Here is a 13,149-nt window from a genome sequence, read left to right on the forward strand (position 1 = left end):
ACTCGGCCGACCTGGGTTCGATTCCCAGCATCCCATATGGTCCCCTGAGCACCACCAGGAGTGATTCTGAGTGCAAAGACAGGAGTAGCCCCTGATCATCTCTGGGTGTGACTCAAAAAGAAAAAATAAATAAATAAATAAATAAAGTGAACATCAGGACATGAACATTTACCATGCTGTGAACAACCCCTGCCTCAGGTTCCAGAACACTCCATGTCTGCAAAGTGATAAATAACATTGGTTTGTCCTTTCTCCCTTGCTGCAAGAAGCTTAGGTTTATTGAATCACACCCATCACAGTGCTCCCGAGGCACTCCCATTCCTCTGTGTTTATCTTTAACTTCTCCTCTGTGCTCTGCTTCCCCTGTTAATCACTTATATCTTCAAATCAGACCCTACGACTTATAAATTCAGACTCTAAATTTTGTATTTGTAAGTGAAATATTGCTTTTTTTCTTTTATGTCCTTTGCATAGTTTACTTTAGAGCAATGTCCTTTTTGTGTAGACACAGGAAAACAGTTAACGCTATTTAATGCTATTTAATGCTTTTGTAACTTGGGAGTTAATTGACTCGAAATAATATTTACTCCTGGGGCTGGAGCAATAGCACAGCGGATAGGGCGTTTGCTTTGCACGAGGCCAGCCCAGGTTCGATTCCCATCATCTCATATGGTCCCCTGAGCACTGCCAGGAGTAATTCCTGAGAACCAGGAGTAACCCCTGTGCATTGCCGGGTGTGACTCCCCCCCGCAAAAAAAGGGACAGGTCAAGTGCCATAAAACATAAAGTTAAGAGCATGGTCATAGACAAACTCTGTCATGACCCAAAAAGAAGTAACTGAATAAGGACCCTGCTGGGGTTAGAAAGGACTAATCTGATCTGAGGACTGTGGTCTGGGATCTATAGCGAGAATCCCCAGGAGAGCCACTCTTTAAGCTTAGTATATCTCTTACTGTGTCCATACGAAATGACTAAAAATATTAAGAAGTAAATTTAAGATCACTGTTTTAATGCATACTGGCTAAGGAAAGGGGAAAGTAATATACCTTAGATGGAATTTCGCGGTTGGGCGGATCTCCTAACAGCATGAGATTTTTGTCCTAGAAGCTTCCCTGGAAGGAAGGGCTGTACATCTGTTGATTGTGTAACCACACCTATGTGTAATTGCTACCCCCAACTCCTGAGAATTTATCTATAACTGCACTTTGAGACTGGAATAGTGGCTGATTAACAACCAGCCTGTTGGCCCCCACATTTTAAACACACAGCAAAGACGACCTGTTCCCATGAGCACCCCCATCCTCTGTTGCCCTGCCCCACTTCCTGTCTGGGAGGTTCCTCTCTCCATGGGGCAGGGGTCCCAGCTGGGAGTGCCTGTGCGAGGCAGGGGCAGGGGTGATGAAGGAGGAATCACGAGTTCTCAAATTCCGCCTGTGCGGCCGCTGAGCCAAAAAGGCACTGTTCACCTGGAAAACGTCCTGAGAATGGGGGCTGGCCAGGCGTTCTGTCCCTGCTCAACCCTGGCCAGGTGCCCGCACACTGCTGTGGGGTACGGGCAGTGTGCTCCTGAGGCCCGGCTCCAGCCTAGTCAGGTGGACCACTCTCACTTCTGTCCCCACAGTCTTCCTCAAGCGTGGTCTCGTCCTCTCCTCTGACCCACGCGTGGGGAGGACGAGGCAGAGGGAGCAGGTGGTCTGTCAGGAGGAGGGTGGTGGGAGGGAACAGGATCCCTGGACAGAGCCGAGGGGGGGGCGTCAGGGGGCCCCTGGATTAAGTCCCTGGAGTGCAGCTCCCTGAGGGGGTGTCCCAGTCCTGTGAGGTGGCCCATGGCACTGGGAAGATGGCAGGGTTAGAACCTGGGTCAGGTTCAGCTGTGCAGGAAGTGTGGGACTGGTGGAGAAGAGTCAATACAAGTTGTGCATGATACCACCTGACTCAGCCGTGTAGAGTCACAGGCAACATGCAGGAAGTCCCTCCCCTTCAGGACCGTCTATGAGAGACCCAAGCCCCCCACCCCTTCTTATATCTCTTTCCCCAGGCAGAACGTTCTCTCCCCAGGTGTTGGGTGCTCTGTAAGGTGGACACCAGACACCTGGCCCCTCTGCCCCCACACCAGGTGGGCTCTGGAAGGGCTGTCCAGGCATGGGCCCCGTCTCTGCAGTGCCATTCTGGCAACCCTCCACACCTGCCTGGGAATGGGCTTCATGCTGGCATGGAGTCTTTAGGTGCTGAGGTCCCTGTCACAGGAGCAACCAACAGCCCCAGGTACACTGTGCTGATTTAGGGCCCCTGGTCTGCAGCAGGCAGAAAGGAAGCAGTTGGGAGAGGAGTTGGGCAGGGTGGGGGTGCGAACCCAGGGACTGTCTAAGATCAGTATCCCCCTGTGGCCACTTCCTGCCAAAGCGCCTGGGACTCTCACTCAGCAGCGGGGAGATGGGACCCAGCTCAGCTGCCCTGCTGGCCTTTTGTTGTTTTGGGGGGCCACACCTGATGATGCTTCCTCCTGACTCTGCACTCAAGGATCACTCCTGGCAGTGCTCGGGGGATCCTATGGGGTACCAAGGATGGAATTCGGGTCGGCCATGTGCAAGGCCAGTGCCCTCCCTGCTACCTTGTTGCTCCAGCCCCTCCCCGTGCTTTCCTTGACCACAGTGGCCGCACAGAGCCTGGGGACAGGACACTGACCATTCCCACGGCCGAGCAGTTCCCAGCATGGGGGCAGGGGAGGAAGAACCCTGTGGATCGCCTTGGCGGAGGACTGCATTTCTCCTCCATGAGTTCAGTCTCTGGAGAACCAGGGCCTGGGACCAAGCCAAGACACAGCTGCTGGGCCTGGGCTGCCGACTGGCTGGAACCTGAGAACGTGCCCTGTGCTGCCCCCCGGGAGCCAGGGCCAACCCCACACACAGGCAGGGCCGTGGGAGACGGCAGGAATGGGGTTGCTGGCCGCAGGGCCCTTCTCACACCCAGGTCTGTGGCCCTGACCAGCCCCTCTGCTGCCAGAAGTGCCTGCTGCAGGCCCGGGAGCCTCCTCACAGCTCTCGACCTCCAGACTTCTCACCCGCAGACACAAATGTGCACGGAGCGCCACCGAGTTGTCGTCCATAGGTCCTCTAAGCCTGCTGTTGAAGGTGTCGGTGGAAACCAGGTTCTTGAATAATGCCCATTTGTTCTGGGCCAGGAGATGGCGAGGCAGCCGGTGCTGGTCGTGCATGTGGCTGGTGGTTGAGAACTTGAGATCACAGGCACCACTAGTGGTGGGCACTGCCAGGGATCATTCCTGAGCACAGTGTGGCCCAAGACCAGAAGTAGCAAAACTCCTTTGTTCAACATTTCTCCCTCCGCACAGTGATGATCACGATGCTCAGCAAGGCCATAACATTTGGGGACCCATTGGGTCACAACCTGGCCCTGTTGCAGGTGGAGTGACCAAGCTGGAACCTGCTGCACACACTCAGGGCCAGTATCATCCCAGGCAGCATCTGCAGTGCCTCCCCACCAAAGTGGGAGTGACTGCTGAGAGTACAGCGGGTCCTGCTCAGGGGGAGAGGGACACCAGGGCAGGAAGGAGGGCCAGAGTGATAGCACAGAGGGTAGAACGTTCGCCTTGCATATTTGATCCTGGCATCCCATAGGGTCCTGAGAACTGCCAGGAGCAATTCCTGAGAACACACAGTGCCAGGAGCAATCTCTGAGCATCGGTGGGTGTGGCACAGATCTCACCCTCAACCTCCATCAAAAGGAACAGGAAGGCAAATGAAGAGCCAAAGGAGATAGTTCAGGTGGACAGATGGAGGAAAACTCATAGCATGGGGACAGCCCAGCTGCCTCTGTCAGAGGCAGAGGCCAGAGAGCCTCCCTGGGCAGTCAGGGACCAGGGATGGGAATCTAGGCAGCAGAAAGAGCAGCCATGAGAGGCCCAGGTGGGGAGTGAGGAGACAAGCACCGGGGGACTGGGGCGATGGGCGCGCAGACAGTCAGCTGGGCTGGAGGTCAGCGTTGCTGATGGGCCAAATCCCTAGGGCCACAGGGGCTGGGAACTGATCCCAGGCACAGTGGAGAGTGAGTGGGGACAGGGCTGGGGTGCAGCTGCTGACCTGGCTGACTATGCAAAGGACCATTCTGGAAGTGTGGGCCAGGTGTCCTTAGGGCTGTCCTCTGGTGTGGGCCCTGCCTGCTGCCCTGGTCAGGATGAAAGGCTCCACCTAGGCAGGCTGGGATCAGGCAGGACCCAGCAGCTGGGAGCAGACACAGGCACACACAAGCTTCCACGTGCACACATGCACATGCACACACAACATGCATGCACACATGCACTTGCACAGAGATGCACACACATGTGCCCAGTGGCTTTCATGTATGCAAGGCTTGCACATACACACGCACATACATCCACCCCATGGCTTCTGGATCGCGTCTGAGTGAAGGAGGAGATGGTGGGCTTCCCTAAGGAGAACGGGGCAAGGAGAGCTGACTGTGAAGGGGTAGAGGGAAGGAGGCAGGAACAGGGAAGAGAAAGCCCCCTTCTTAGGGGTGTCCCTCACCGGAGCCGTGAGGGGGCTGGCTTGGCTGTGAGGATGCGGGCCCTTGTGTACCTTCCCTGGGTGGCACCTCACCTGGACCAAGCCCTGCTCACCTCTGAACAGTGGGGCTCTGACAGTCCCGTCAGGACCTGCCTCCCTGCAGGCAACGCTTGCCCTCAGCCACTTAGCACCTCTTGGGTTGTCCCCAGCTGCCTCCCTTGGGCCTGGACTTGTCCCCAGGCCCCGCTCCACTCGCTTCCCTGGTCCTGACTCTACTGACCCTCTCTACTAGGTCCTGTGGCCCCCAGGCTGACCTCTGCTGCTGGTATCAACACCCAGTCTTGTCCTCTGGGCTTCCAGGAGGGCTTGGCCCAATGTCAAGCTGAAGTCCAAGGACAGAACGGGGTATTACTCCTCCTCCCACCCTCCCTGTGCTCTGCAGACACAGTTCCTCCCCCTGGCCCACTAGGGGCAGCTGGAAGACGGCGCCAGGGCTATAGTGCTCCGTCTGCTTCTGGTCTTCTAGAGTATGTGCTCCTCTCCCCCTGTATTGCGCACGTCCTCCCCACACCACACAGGCTACAGGCTCCAGGTTCCAGGTTCTCTGCAGCTCTCCTGCCTCCGATCCACCCCACGCTTCCCTCCTCGTCTGGGAAACGCAAACTCCTTCCAGGCTTGCTGGGCTTCGCCTCACCCCGGCCTCGTGCAGGGCCCCGCCCACTCCCATTCTCCTGGGCTCAGAGAGCGGCGGGGAGCGCGGGAAGAGCCCGGGCTCGGTGCTCGGATGGGAGCCCCGCCTCGAAGGCGCGCCCGGATTGGCCCGACCCTCGCTAGGCGCCGGCCAATCGCCGCCACCGCTCCCCAGCTGCACCCACCTCCGCATCCCCAGGGCAACCATCCAGACCCGCCGGTCACCCGGGCAACCACTCCCCGTTCCGGTCCGCCCTCAGCCCATCCCCCGTCCCCGTGGCAACCGGCGCCAGATCCCCGGCCCCTCGGCCCCTTCCTCGCCCGCGCCCCGGTGGGGTCCAGTCCCCGGGTCGGGGGGGCACCAAGCGCCCCGCCAGTCCTTCTGCGTGGGCGCGGCCGGCCGGCCGCCGCGGGATGCTGCTCAAAATGCAGAGCATGTCCGCGCCCCTGGCCGCGGACACCCTCTTGGGCCGGCCGGCCGGCGCCCCAAGCCTCGGGTCTCCGCGCGCGGCTCCTCGTCCGGAGCCCCCAAGCACATCTTCTGGGTCCCCGCCAGGCCCTCAACCACGTCCCTGGAGTGGCTCTCGGCACCTATCAAGGGTCAGAGGGTGTTATGGGGCGGGAGGATGAGAGATGGCCGAGCAGGGAACTATATCCGGGCTGGGTCGGACCCCAGAGAAAACCTGCCATCTTGCGGACCCTGGTTCTGTCCTCCCAAGGCTGGTCAAGGGTTGGGAAGGGAGGGGCTGACGCTGACACCAACCAGCTGGCGCCCTCCACTCTCCAGCCCAGGCTAGGGCAGCAGAAACCAGGGCTAACTTTGCAGCAGAAGATTGCAGGGCCGAGAATGGAATGTCCACGGCCATTCCGGGAGCCAGAGGTGCTGGTGGTGTTTCCTGGGGTCTGAGCTCAGCACTGGCTGCCGGAGAACTTGACCTTCCACGTTGACCACTGGAGCCTGCTAGAGTCAACGAGGAGGTGCAGGAGGCTGGGTCGGGGGGCGCTGTCTGGAGAGGACTCTGGCCACCCAGGATGGCTCCCTTCTGGTCCCCCTACAGTTAAACTTGGGACAGCGTTCAAATAGAACTTTCTAGGCGTGGAAAACAGCCAATGTGGACCTTTAAGTTGTAACTTATCTCATTTTAATGAAGTTACATGCGAGTGGGAGGTCCCAATGGGGCTACCAGAGACAGTTTGCTTAGCTGAATTCTACTGGAGAGGGGGCTGGACTGGGCAGGACATGGGCTAGGCTGAGTGCAGGGAAGGGCTGGGGACACTCAGCCCCCTCCAGCTCCAGGGGATGGCAAGTGACTGTTTCCCAAGACAGTGCAGGTTCCCATGTATGCACATGCATGTATGTGAGGTGAGCACCGGCACTCACGGCCTGGGCAGTAGGATGCCAGGGGTGGGCATGCGTGAGGGCCAGCACAGGGCACTGGGCAGGATGCCGGGCGGGCATGCGTGAGGGCCAGCAGAGGGGCACTGGGCTGGGCAAGCCCTATCCCGACAGGTCCTGCAGGAAGGCCCACATGTACTGGTGCATGTCCTGAGCGTGGCTCTGTGGGATCCAGTGGCCTGCACCGGGCAGGACATGGGCCTGCAGCCGGCCAGGCACAAAGCGGCTGCTGATGGTCTCCACCAGCCCCTTTTCCAGGTAGGGGTCCTTCTCCCCCCACAGCAGCAGGGTGCGCGTGGCCAGCTGCTGGGGCTCCAGGGGGAAGTTCCTATGCCAAGACAGGTGGAAGGAGGGCTGTGCCCCATGCCAGTCCCTCGCCCAAGCTCCTGCCCGCCCCTGGGGATGGTCTCACCGGAAAAGGTTGCGGTAGTAGTTGAGAGGCCCGGTGAGGCCGCCGGGCTGTGAGAAGTGGTAGAGGAAGGCCTCCAGCTCGCTGGGGGTCAGGTGGGGGATGCCCGTCTTGCGGTGGGCAAGGGTGCTCTTCAGGATCTGGGCAGATGGAAGGCAGAGCTCCGTGCCTGGCTGCCTGCCTCCCCCCAGCCCCGGCCCAGCCTCCCCTCACATCTGACCTGGAAGTCGGACATGGACAGCAACTTCTCAGGGAGCCAGGGCAGCTGGAACAGGAACATATAATTGGAGCGGAAGAACTGGCTCCAGTGGCGCATGGAGTAGTCTGCGGGCGGGCAGGGGAGGGATGCATCGTGAGTCCTGGAACAGCTCCCCGTGCCCAGAGAACGGGGCACCACTCAGCCACTTGGCACTGACCGAGAGAAGAGCCAGGGAACCCTGATGGGAATGCAGGGCCCATGGCTGAGAATGCCACGGCTCATACTGCCCTGCCTTTGGGAGCTGCCAGCCCACAGCGGGGCTGAGCGCAGTATGTGACACTCTGGCCAGCGAACTTGGTTAGGTGTCTCTGTGCCCCTGCCTCAGCTCCCCAGTTGGTCCCTCACCAGCGAGGCTTGAGGGGAAGAGGGTTCTGGCGGCCTGGGAGCCCACAGGGGTGGGAGTGAGGCTAGGTCCAAGACTGTTCCTGAGCCCCTGTCCTGGCCCGGTGCCCTCTGGCACCCCGACGCACCTTGGTACACGGGCATGGGGGCACCGCTGACCACGACCATGCGCTCCACTAGGGACGGGTAGTAGACGGAGAAGTTCCAGGCTATGACTGCGCCCCAGTCGTGCGCCACGAGGATGCACTTGGAGTAACCTGCGGGCCGTGCAGAGGGCCGTCAGCTGGGGCGGCGAGCAAGTCCCAGCAGCGCGGGCGGGGCTGTGCGCACCCAGGCCCAGGATGGTGTCCTGGATGTCCTCAGTCAGCAGGTCCATGGTGTAGCAGTCCACGGCTGGAGGGGCGTCGGAGGGGCCGTAGCCCCGCATGTCCACAGCCACCACGTGGAACTGGTGCTGGAACTCCCGGAGCTGGTAGCGCCAGGAGAACCTGTTCGGCGGGCACGGGAAGCTGAGTCAGGGTCCCCCGGGGTGCGGCTCGGCCCCGCCCTGCGGGGGCCTGTGTGCACCCCACCTACCCTGAACCTGCGCTACAGAGGATGGGGAGCTCCTGGGCAATGGCAAGGCCCTGGGCAGGCGCCAGGGTGGCCGTACAGTCCCGGGGGGGCCCCCGGCTCAGCCCTCCACCCCCCACCCAGACCCCTGGGTGCGAGAGGAGACATACCAGGTCTCGGGGAAGCCGTGAAGAAGGAGCATGAGAGGCCCCTTCCCGCGTCCGGCCGAGACGTAGTGCAGGCGCAGGCCCGAGCTCTGGGGACGGAGGGCGGCACCGTCGGGGACCCGTGCTGCCCGCCGAGACCCCGCCGAGACCCCGCCGAGGCCCCGCGCTCACCTGCAGCGTCAGGCTCCCGTGCTCGCCCAGCGCGGGGTCGCGGAGGCAGGCGGGGGGCGCGCGGCGTGGACGGCCGCAGCAGCCGCGGCGCGGGCGGCACAACACGTGGGTCAGCGCGACGCAGCTGTAGGCGAGCGCGGCCAGCAGCGCAGCCGCGGACACGGCTGCCCACATCGCGGCGCGCAGCAGCGCGAGGCCGAGGCGTGAGGGCGCCAGCAGCGCCGTCACCACCGGCTCGGGCATGGCGGCGCCGCCGTCTGACGGGGCCGCGGGGGCCGTGGGGGCCGCGGGGGGCGCGGCGGGCGCGGCGGGGTGCGGGCCGGGGAGCCCAGCACCGCCTTTGGCTCGGGGGTCCTCCGTGCTGTCGGGGCGGGCGAGGCGCGCGGGGAGAACGGCGGGTGGCCCGACTCACCTGAGCACCTGCGCGTGAAGGTGGCGGGGAGCGAGGCCGGGTGCTGGGCCTGGGGAAGAGGGCGGAGGGTGGCGGGGCCTCACGGGGCGGGGTCTCGGAGATGGGGGCGGGGCCTCTGGGGTGGGGCGGGGCCTCGCCCCTGGGGAACGCCCGTTGGGGGGAGCCTCGGCGACGGGGGCGGGGACTTGGGGTTGGGGCGGGGCCTGCAGGGGCTGGGTAGGGGCTTCGAGGCTAGGAGATGCCCGGTGGTTGGAGCCTCGGTGATGGGGCGGGGCCTCGACCCCGGGGGAGGGCCGTTGGAGGATGGGGCGAGGCTTGACGCTGGGAACGCCCAGTGGGTGGTGCCGCGGGAATTAGGGCGGGGCATCTGAAGGACGGGGCGGGGCCTCGGGAAACCTGGGCTGGGCCTCGACCGTGGGGTTCGCCCGAAGGGCTGGGCCTCGGGAAATTCCGGGGGTCTCTGGATGCGGTGGAACTTCGCCCGGAGGCGGGCGGGACACACACTCTATGGGCCGGGCACTCCAGAAGCAGCTTGGGGCGCATGTTTTAGTTTGGAGGGAGATGGGGTTCTGGACTGGGAAAGCAGAGGGGTCACCGCGGTGAAACGGATGCACAGCAGAAACTTGGAGCACCTGGTAGAGAGCTGGTGCGGGCCGAGGCATGGCTTGGAGGACGGGCTAGTAAAAGGGCAGAGCCAAGAGGCGGTGGCGGCGGCACCTAACCTGGGGCCGCGCTGGCGCGAATGCGAGGGCTGGAGCAGTGCGTGGATGACTGCGGGCCTGAGCCCGGGGCGGGCGTGGGCAGCGCCCAAGTCGGGCCGACAGCCACGAGGGGTCTCAGGGTTCCTGCTGCTGCCCCCCCCCCCCCGGGCGCGCGCCCTGTTCTCGAAGAGAATGAGCCGGTCCTCTTCCTGGCCCCAAGAGTAGACCTAGCAACAGCAGCAGCACCTTCCCTAGCCTTGGTTCCAACTGCTCGATCCCGTGCCGGTCTCCACTTGGCCCGGCGGCCCGCCTCTGCGCGGCTGTGACTGGAGGACGGCGGCTTGACGAGTAGGTGTGGGTGGTCGCCGGTGGAGTCACTGGGCCGTGCACTTTCCTCTTCTGGTTCTTTACTGTGGCAGGGCCGCCCGTCCACCACATAGCACTTAGAGCCACTCCATTACCACGCACCTGAAGCGCATGCCCTCCGGACTGCAAATCATCAGCTGCTTGGGGGCGGATTTCTGGGGGCTCCTGGGGTGCCCCAGGACTGCTCTGCTCCTGCCACCACAACCGGCCGCACCTTCAGATTGGTTTTTCCATCGTGGCCCTCCACATCATTGGTCGCTCCCCAGCCCTCCCTTCCGGTAAACCTTCCTTGTGTTGTGCAGGTGGCTAATGTCCCGTTCTGGGACCCTTATTAAGGGAGGTAATAGTTTATGAGCCAACAGTGCATGGGGTGGGGCAGGCATCAACGATGACATGGTACCGATGACACGGTATTATTCTCCTTGCGGTTTATTCCCATTCCCCGTTTTTTTGTTTTTGCTTTTTTTCTGATGTGAGCCTGAACCAGAGCTTTGCTTCCTGACGCTGGTTACCCCCCTCAAACAAAAGCACAATAGTCACAAGGTGATTTATTTTAGATTCAGTACAAATGTTTATTTTGCAATGAGAACTGCACATACACACACAAAAAAAAACCTTTAGTATATAAGTGAAAAGTCTACGAATTCCCTTCTACAAATGTCTAGTGTTTAATACAAGTTTCAGGTTCACTGACATAATTATTGGCCAAGCGATCCGTGCATACAGTACAGTGGGGGCAGGCACACCTCTTACTCTTGTATAGGACAATGATTCCTAGGACTGTGGGTGGGGCTGGGGGATGACAACTGGAAAATGACCAGAGAAATAAGTCAATCCAAGTTCTAATCACATCCCAGTTTGAGAAGTACCCAACATGGAGGTGTGGGGAGGGGCAGGGAAGATACAACCATATCCCCAGCTCAGCCACTTGGCCTGGCCAGGGGAAGTTCTCTTAACAGAATACAGAACCAAAGCTGACGGGGCTGAAGGGGTTGGGAGCAGTCGAGGAAGCCATGTACTGTCGCCTTTGAGCCAATAGTGTGGGCCACACGCAGCAGCAGCAGGGGCGGGGCCTCCAGCATCCTGGATGTCTAAACTGCATCTTCACCAGGTGGTTTGGCAATTCCTGAACAATTTACACCAACAGGGCGTTTCTGGTTGAACAAGAATGGCAAGGATCCCATCAGCTGTCTGCATGGGCCTCAAGGAGACTCGGCTGACCCCCAGGGGGCCATAGGCAGGGTGGCAGGGCAGCCAGTGGGCTGGCTGTTGGGCAGGAATGTGTGCACATCTGCATGTGCAGTGGGGAGTGGGGCAGGGTGAGGATCCTGTTTTGGGGGGAGTACACGTACAAAGAAGATCTGGTTAACCCTGAGCTTAAATGAAAGGAGGAGGGCGAGGCAGGCGGTGCAAAGCGGTACGCCCTCGGGGAGCAGGGAGAAGGAGCAGGGGAGGAGAATACTGTCTGGAGACTAGGCAAGGCTTGCCGGAGCAGGCTCCACAGGAAGAGCGGGAACCTGGGGGCACAGCTCAGGGTGGCGGGCGCTGCCCAGGGATGGTGGATCTGGGACAGAGGTGTTCTGAGGTCAGGGTCGGGGAGTGGTCCCCAGGGCCTAGCCTAGGCAACAGGTGGTTCACAAAGAAACGTCAGGGAGACGCCAGCATTACAAAAGAGAGATGTGTTTATTCCATGATCAGTACAGACCAAATGCATATTCACCGTCCAAGTCAAACCAGTGAGTGACTCCGTGTTTGGCCAGCACTGAGGCACCAGCGCCGTGGTGGAGGGGGATCTCATGGCACGCTGACCTCGTGAGGGCTCCAATTTCCAAATTAAAAAAAAGGGGGTGGAGGGGGAAGGGCAGCCGGCTGTGGGACCGGTCTGGGGCCCGGGGACCTGCCTTGTCCCCCGGCCCTTTGTTTCCTGGTAAAAATAAACAAACAAAAGAAAAAAACCCCACCAACTTAAAACAGACCTGATGTTAAAAAAAAAAAAAAAAAGCCAACAAACGAGGGTAGGAGGGTGGGGGAATGCAGCTTTCTGGTTTATAATTAAAAATAGACTAATAAGGTTGAAACTGAGTAAAATATAGGAGGTTTTTTTTTTTTCCCCATTTTGTGTTTTTTTTTGTGGATTTTTTGAGTTTCCTTTTTACACCAGTTTGGTGGAGTCACTGACAGACTTCAAACAAAGACGCCCACTATGTTCACTGCACAGGACAACCACAGCCACACACTGCCATGGCGACGGTAGCCGCCACTCCATGAGGAGACCATCACACCTTTCGGAAGAGAAGCAGTGCCAGTGTGCCTGGAGAAGAGAGTCAAAAATAAAATAAAATCCAGCAAAAAATATATATAGAAAAAAACAAAACAACCCCCCCCCAAAAAAAAACCAAACCCAGAACCACAGGAGGGGAATAAGTGACTTTGGTTGGTGGCCTCGCTCACTGGCCAGCTGGCCCACATGTGACAATCGCCTTGCTCCTCCACGGCACTATTCCCTTTCACACAAGCAAACACTTACGGAGAGCGGCTCTCGATTAAAGGCTTGTGGGGGGGAGGGTGGGTGGGGTCTGTTCAAGGCAAAGTCAGAGCCAGCAAGGGGTGGGCCAGCGCCCCGCCCACAGCAGCTGCTGGGCACCACAGCAGTGGAGGGGCTTGGGGAGGGTGTGTGTGTGACCCCTGCAGGCAGGACGCCACAAACGTCACTTTCTTAGGGATAGGAAACCAGTCACGCAGCGGCAGCGTCCTGTGTACACTGTGCAGACATTTGGCGGAGAGAAGGGCCCGTCCCAGACGCAGGGTGCGGGGCTGGGGTCTGGCCGGCACTTGCTCATGGAGAGGCGTGCTCTGAGCTGACGTCCATGAGGGTGGTGGGTGGAGGGACGTCCGCTGGCTGTAAGGCAGACAGGCTCCGCCATTCCCAGCTGCCCATCAGGCCTGCCCGGACACAGCCCTGGCTGCGGCTACTGCCGCCGCTAACACTATGGAGAGTCAATGTTTTGCCAGAAAATCAAAGTCAGAAGTCACTGAGGTGTTCTCAGAACAGATTCTCCTCAAATATTGACAGCAGATCACTCTGGAAATTCATGTCGATCGTAGCTGCCATCTGGAGGGGAAGAGGGTAGGAGTGAGGCGGGCAGGGCTAGGCCGAAGAG

The 13,149-nt window shown here is 60.0% G+C and overlaps 2 protein-coding genes across 9 annotated transcripts in view; both read right to left on the reverse strand.

Annotated features, from left to right (window-relative positions):
• Positions 1-6,359: 6,359 nt before the first annotated feature.
• EPHX3 (epoxide hydrolase 3) lies at positions 6,360-9,013 on the reverse strand. Of its 2 annotated transcripts, none has more exons than XM_055127822.1 (7): positions 8,510-9,013; positions 8,342-8,427; positions 7,950-8,107; positions 7,748-7,876; positions 7,239-7,342; positions 7,022-7,149; positions 6,360-6,937 (listed from the first exon to the last, which is right to left on the reverse strand). In XM_055127822.1, exons 1-7 carry the CDS (start codon positions 8,750-8,752, stop codon positions 6,712-6,714), a joined length of 1,074 nt encoding a protein of 357 aa, XP_054983797.1. In that variant the 5' UTR covers positions 8,753-9,013; the 3' UTR covers positions 6,360-6,711. The 2 variants fall into 2 exon arrangements, with proteins under 2 accessions (XP_054983797.1, XP_004616959.1); XM_004616902.2 differs by having other exon boundaries at positions 7,022-7,158.
• Positions 9,014-11,652: 2,639 nt separating this feature from the next.
• The window catches only part of BRD4 (bromodomain containing 4), a 47,257-nt gene continuing 45,760 nt past the window's right edge, over positions 11,653-13,149 (reverse strand). For all 7 annotated transcript variants that reach the window (XM_055129343.1, XM_055129346.1, XM_055129341.1 and 4 more), the window contains one exon: positions 11,653-13,100. In XM_055129343.1, coding sequence (XP_054985318.1) covers positions 13,032-13,100 — 69 coding nt within the window. In that variant the 3' untranslated portion in view covers positions 11,653-13,031. The remainder of the gene's footprint in view (positions 13,101-13,149) is intronic.

Source organism: Sorex araneus, chromosome 2, assembly GCF_027595985.1.
Source record: "Sorex araneus isolate mSorAra2 chromosome 2, mSorAra2.pri, whole genome shotgun sequence".
In the NCBI taxonomy this organism is placed as follows: domain Eukaryota; kingdom Metazoa; phylum Chordata; class Mammalia; order Eulipotyphla; family Soricidae; genus Sorex; species Sorex araneus.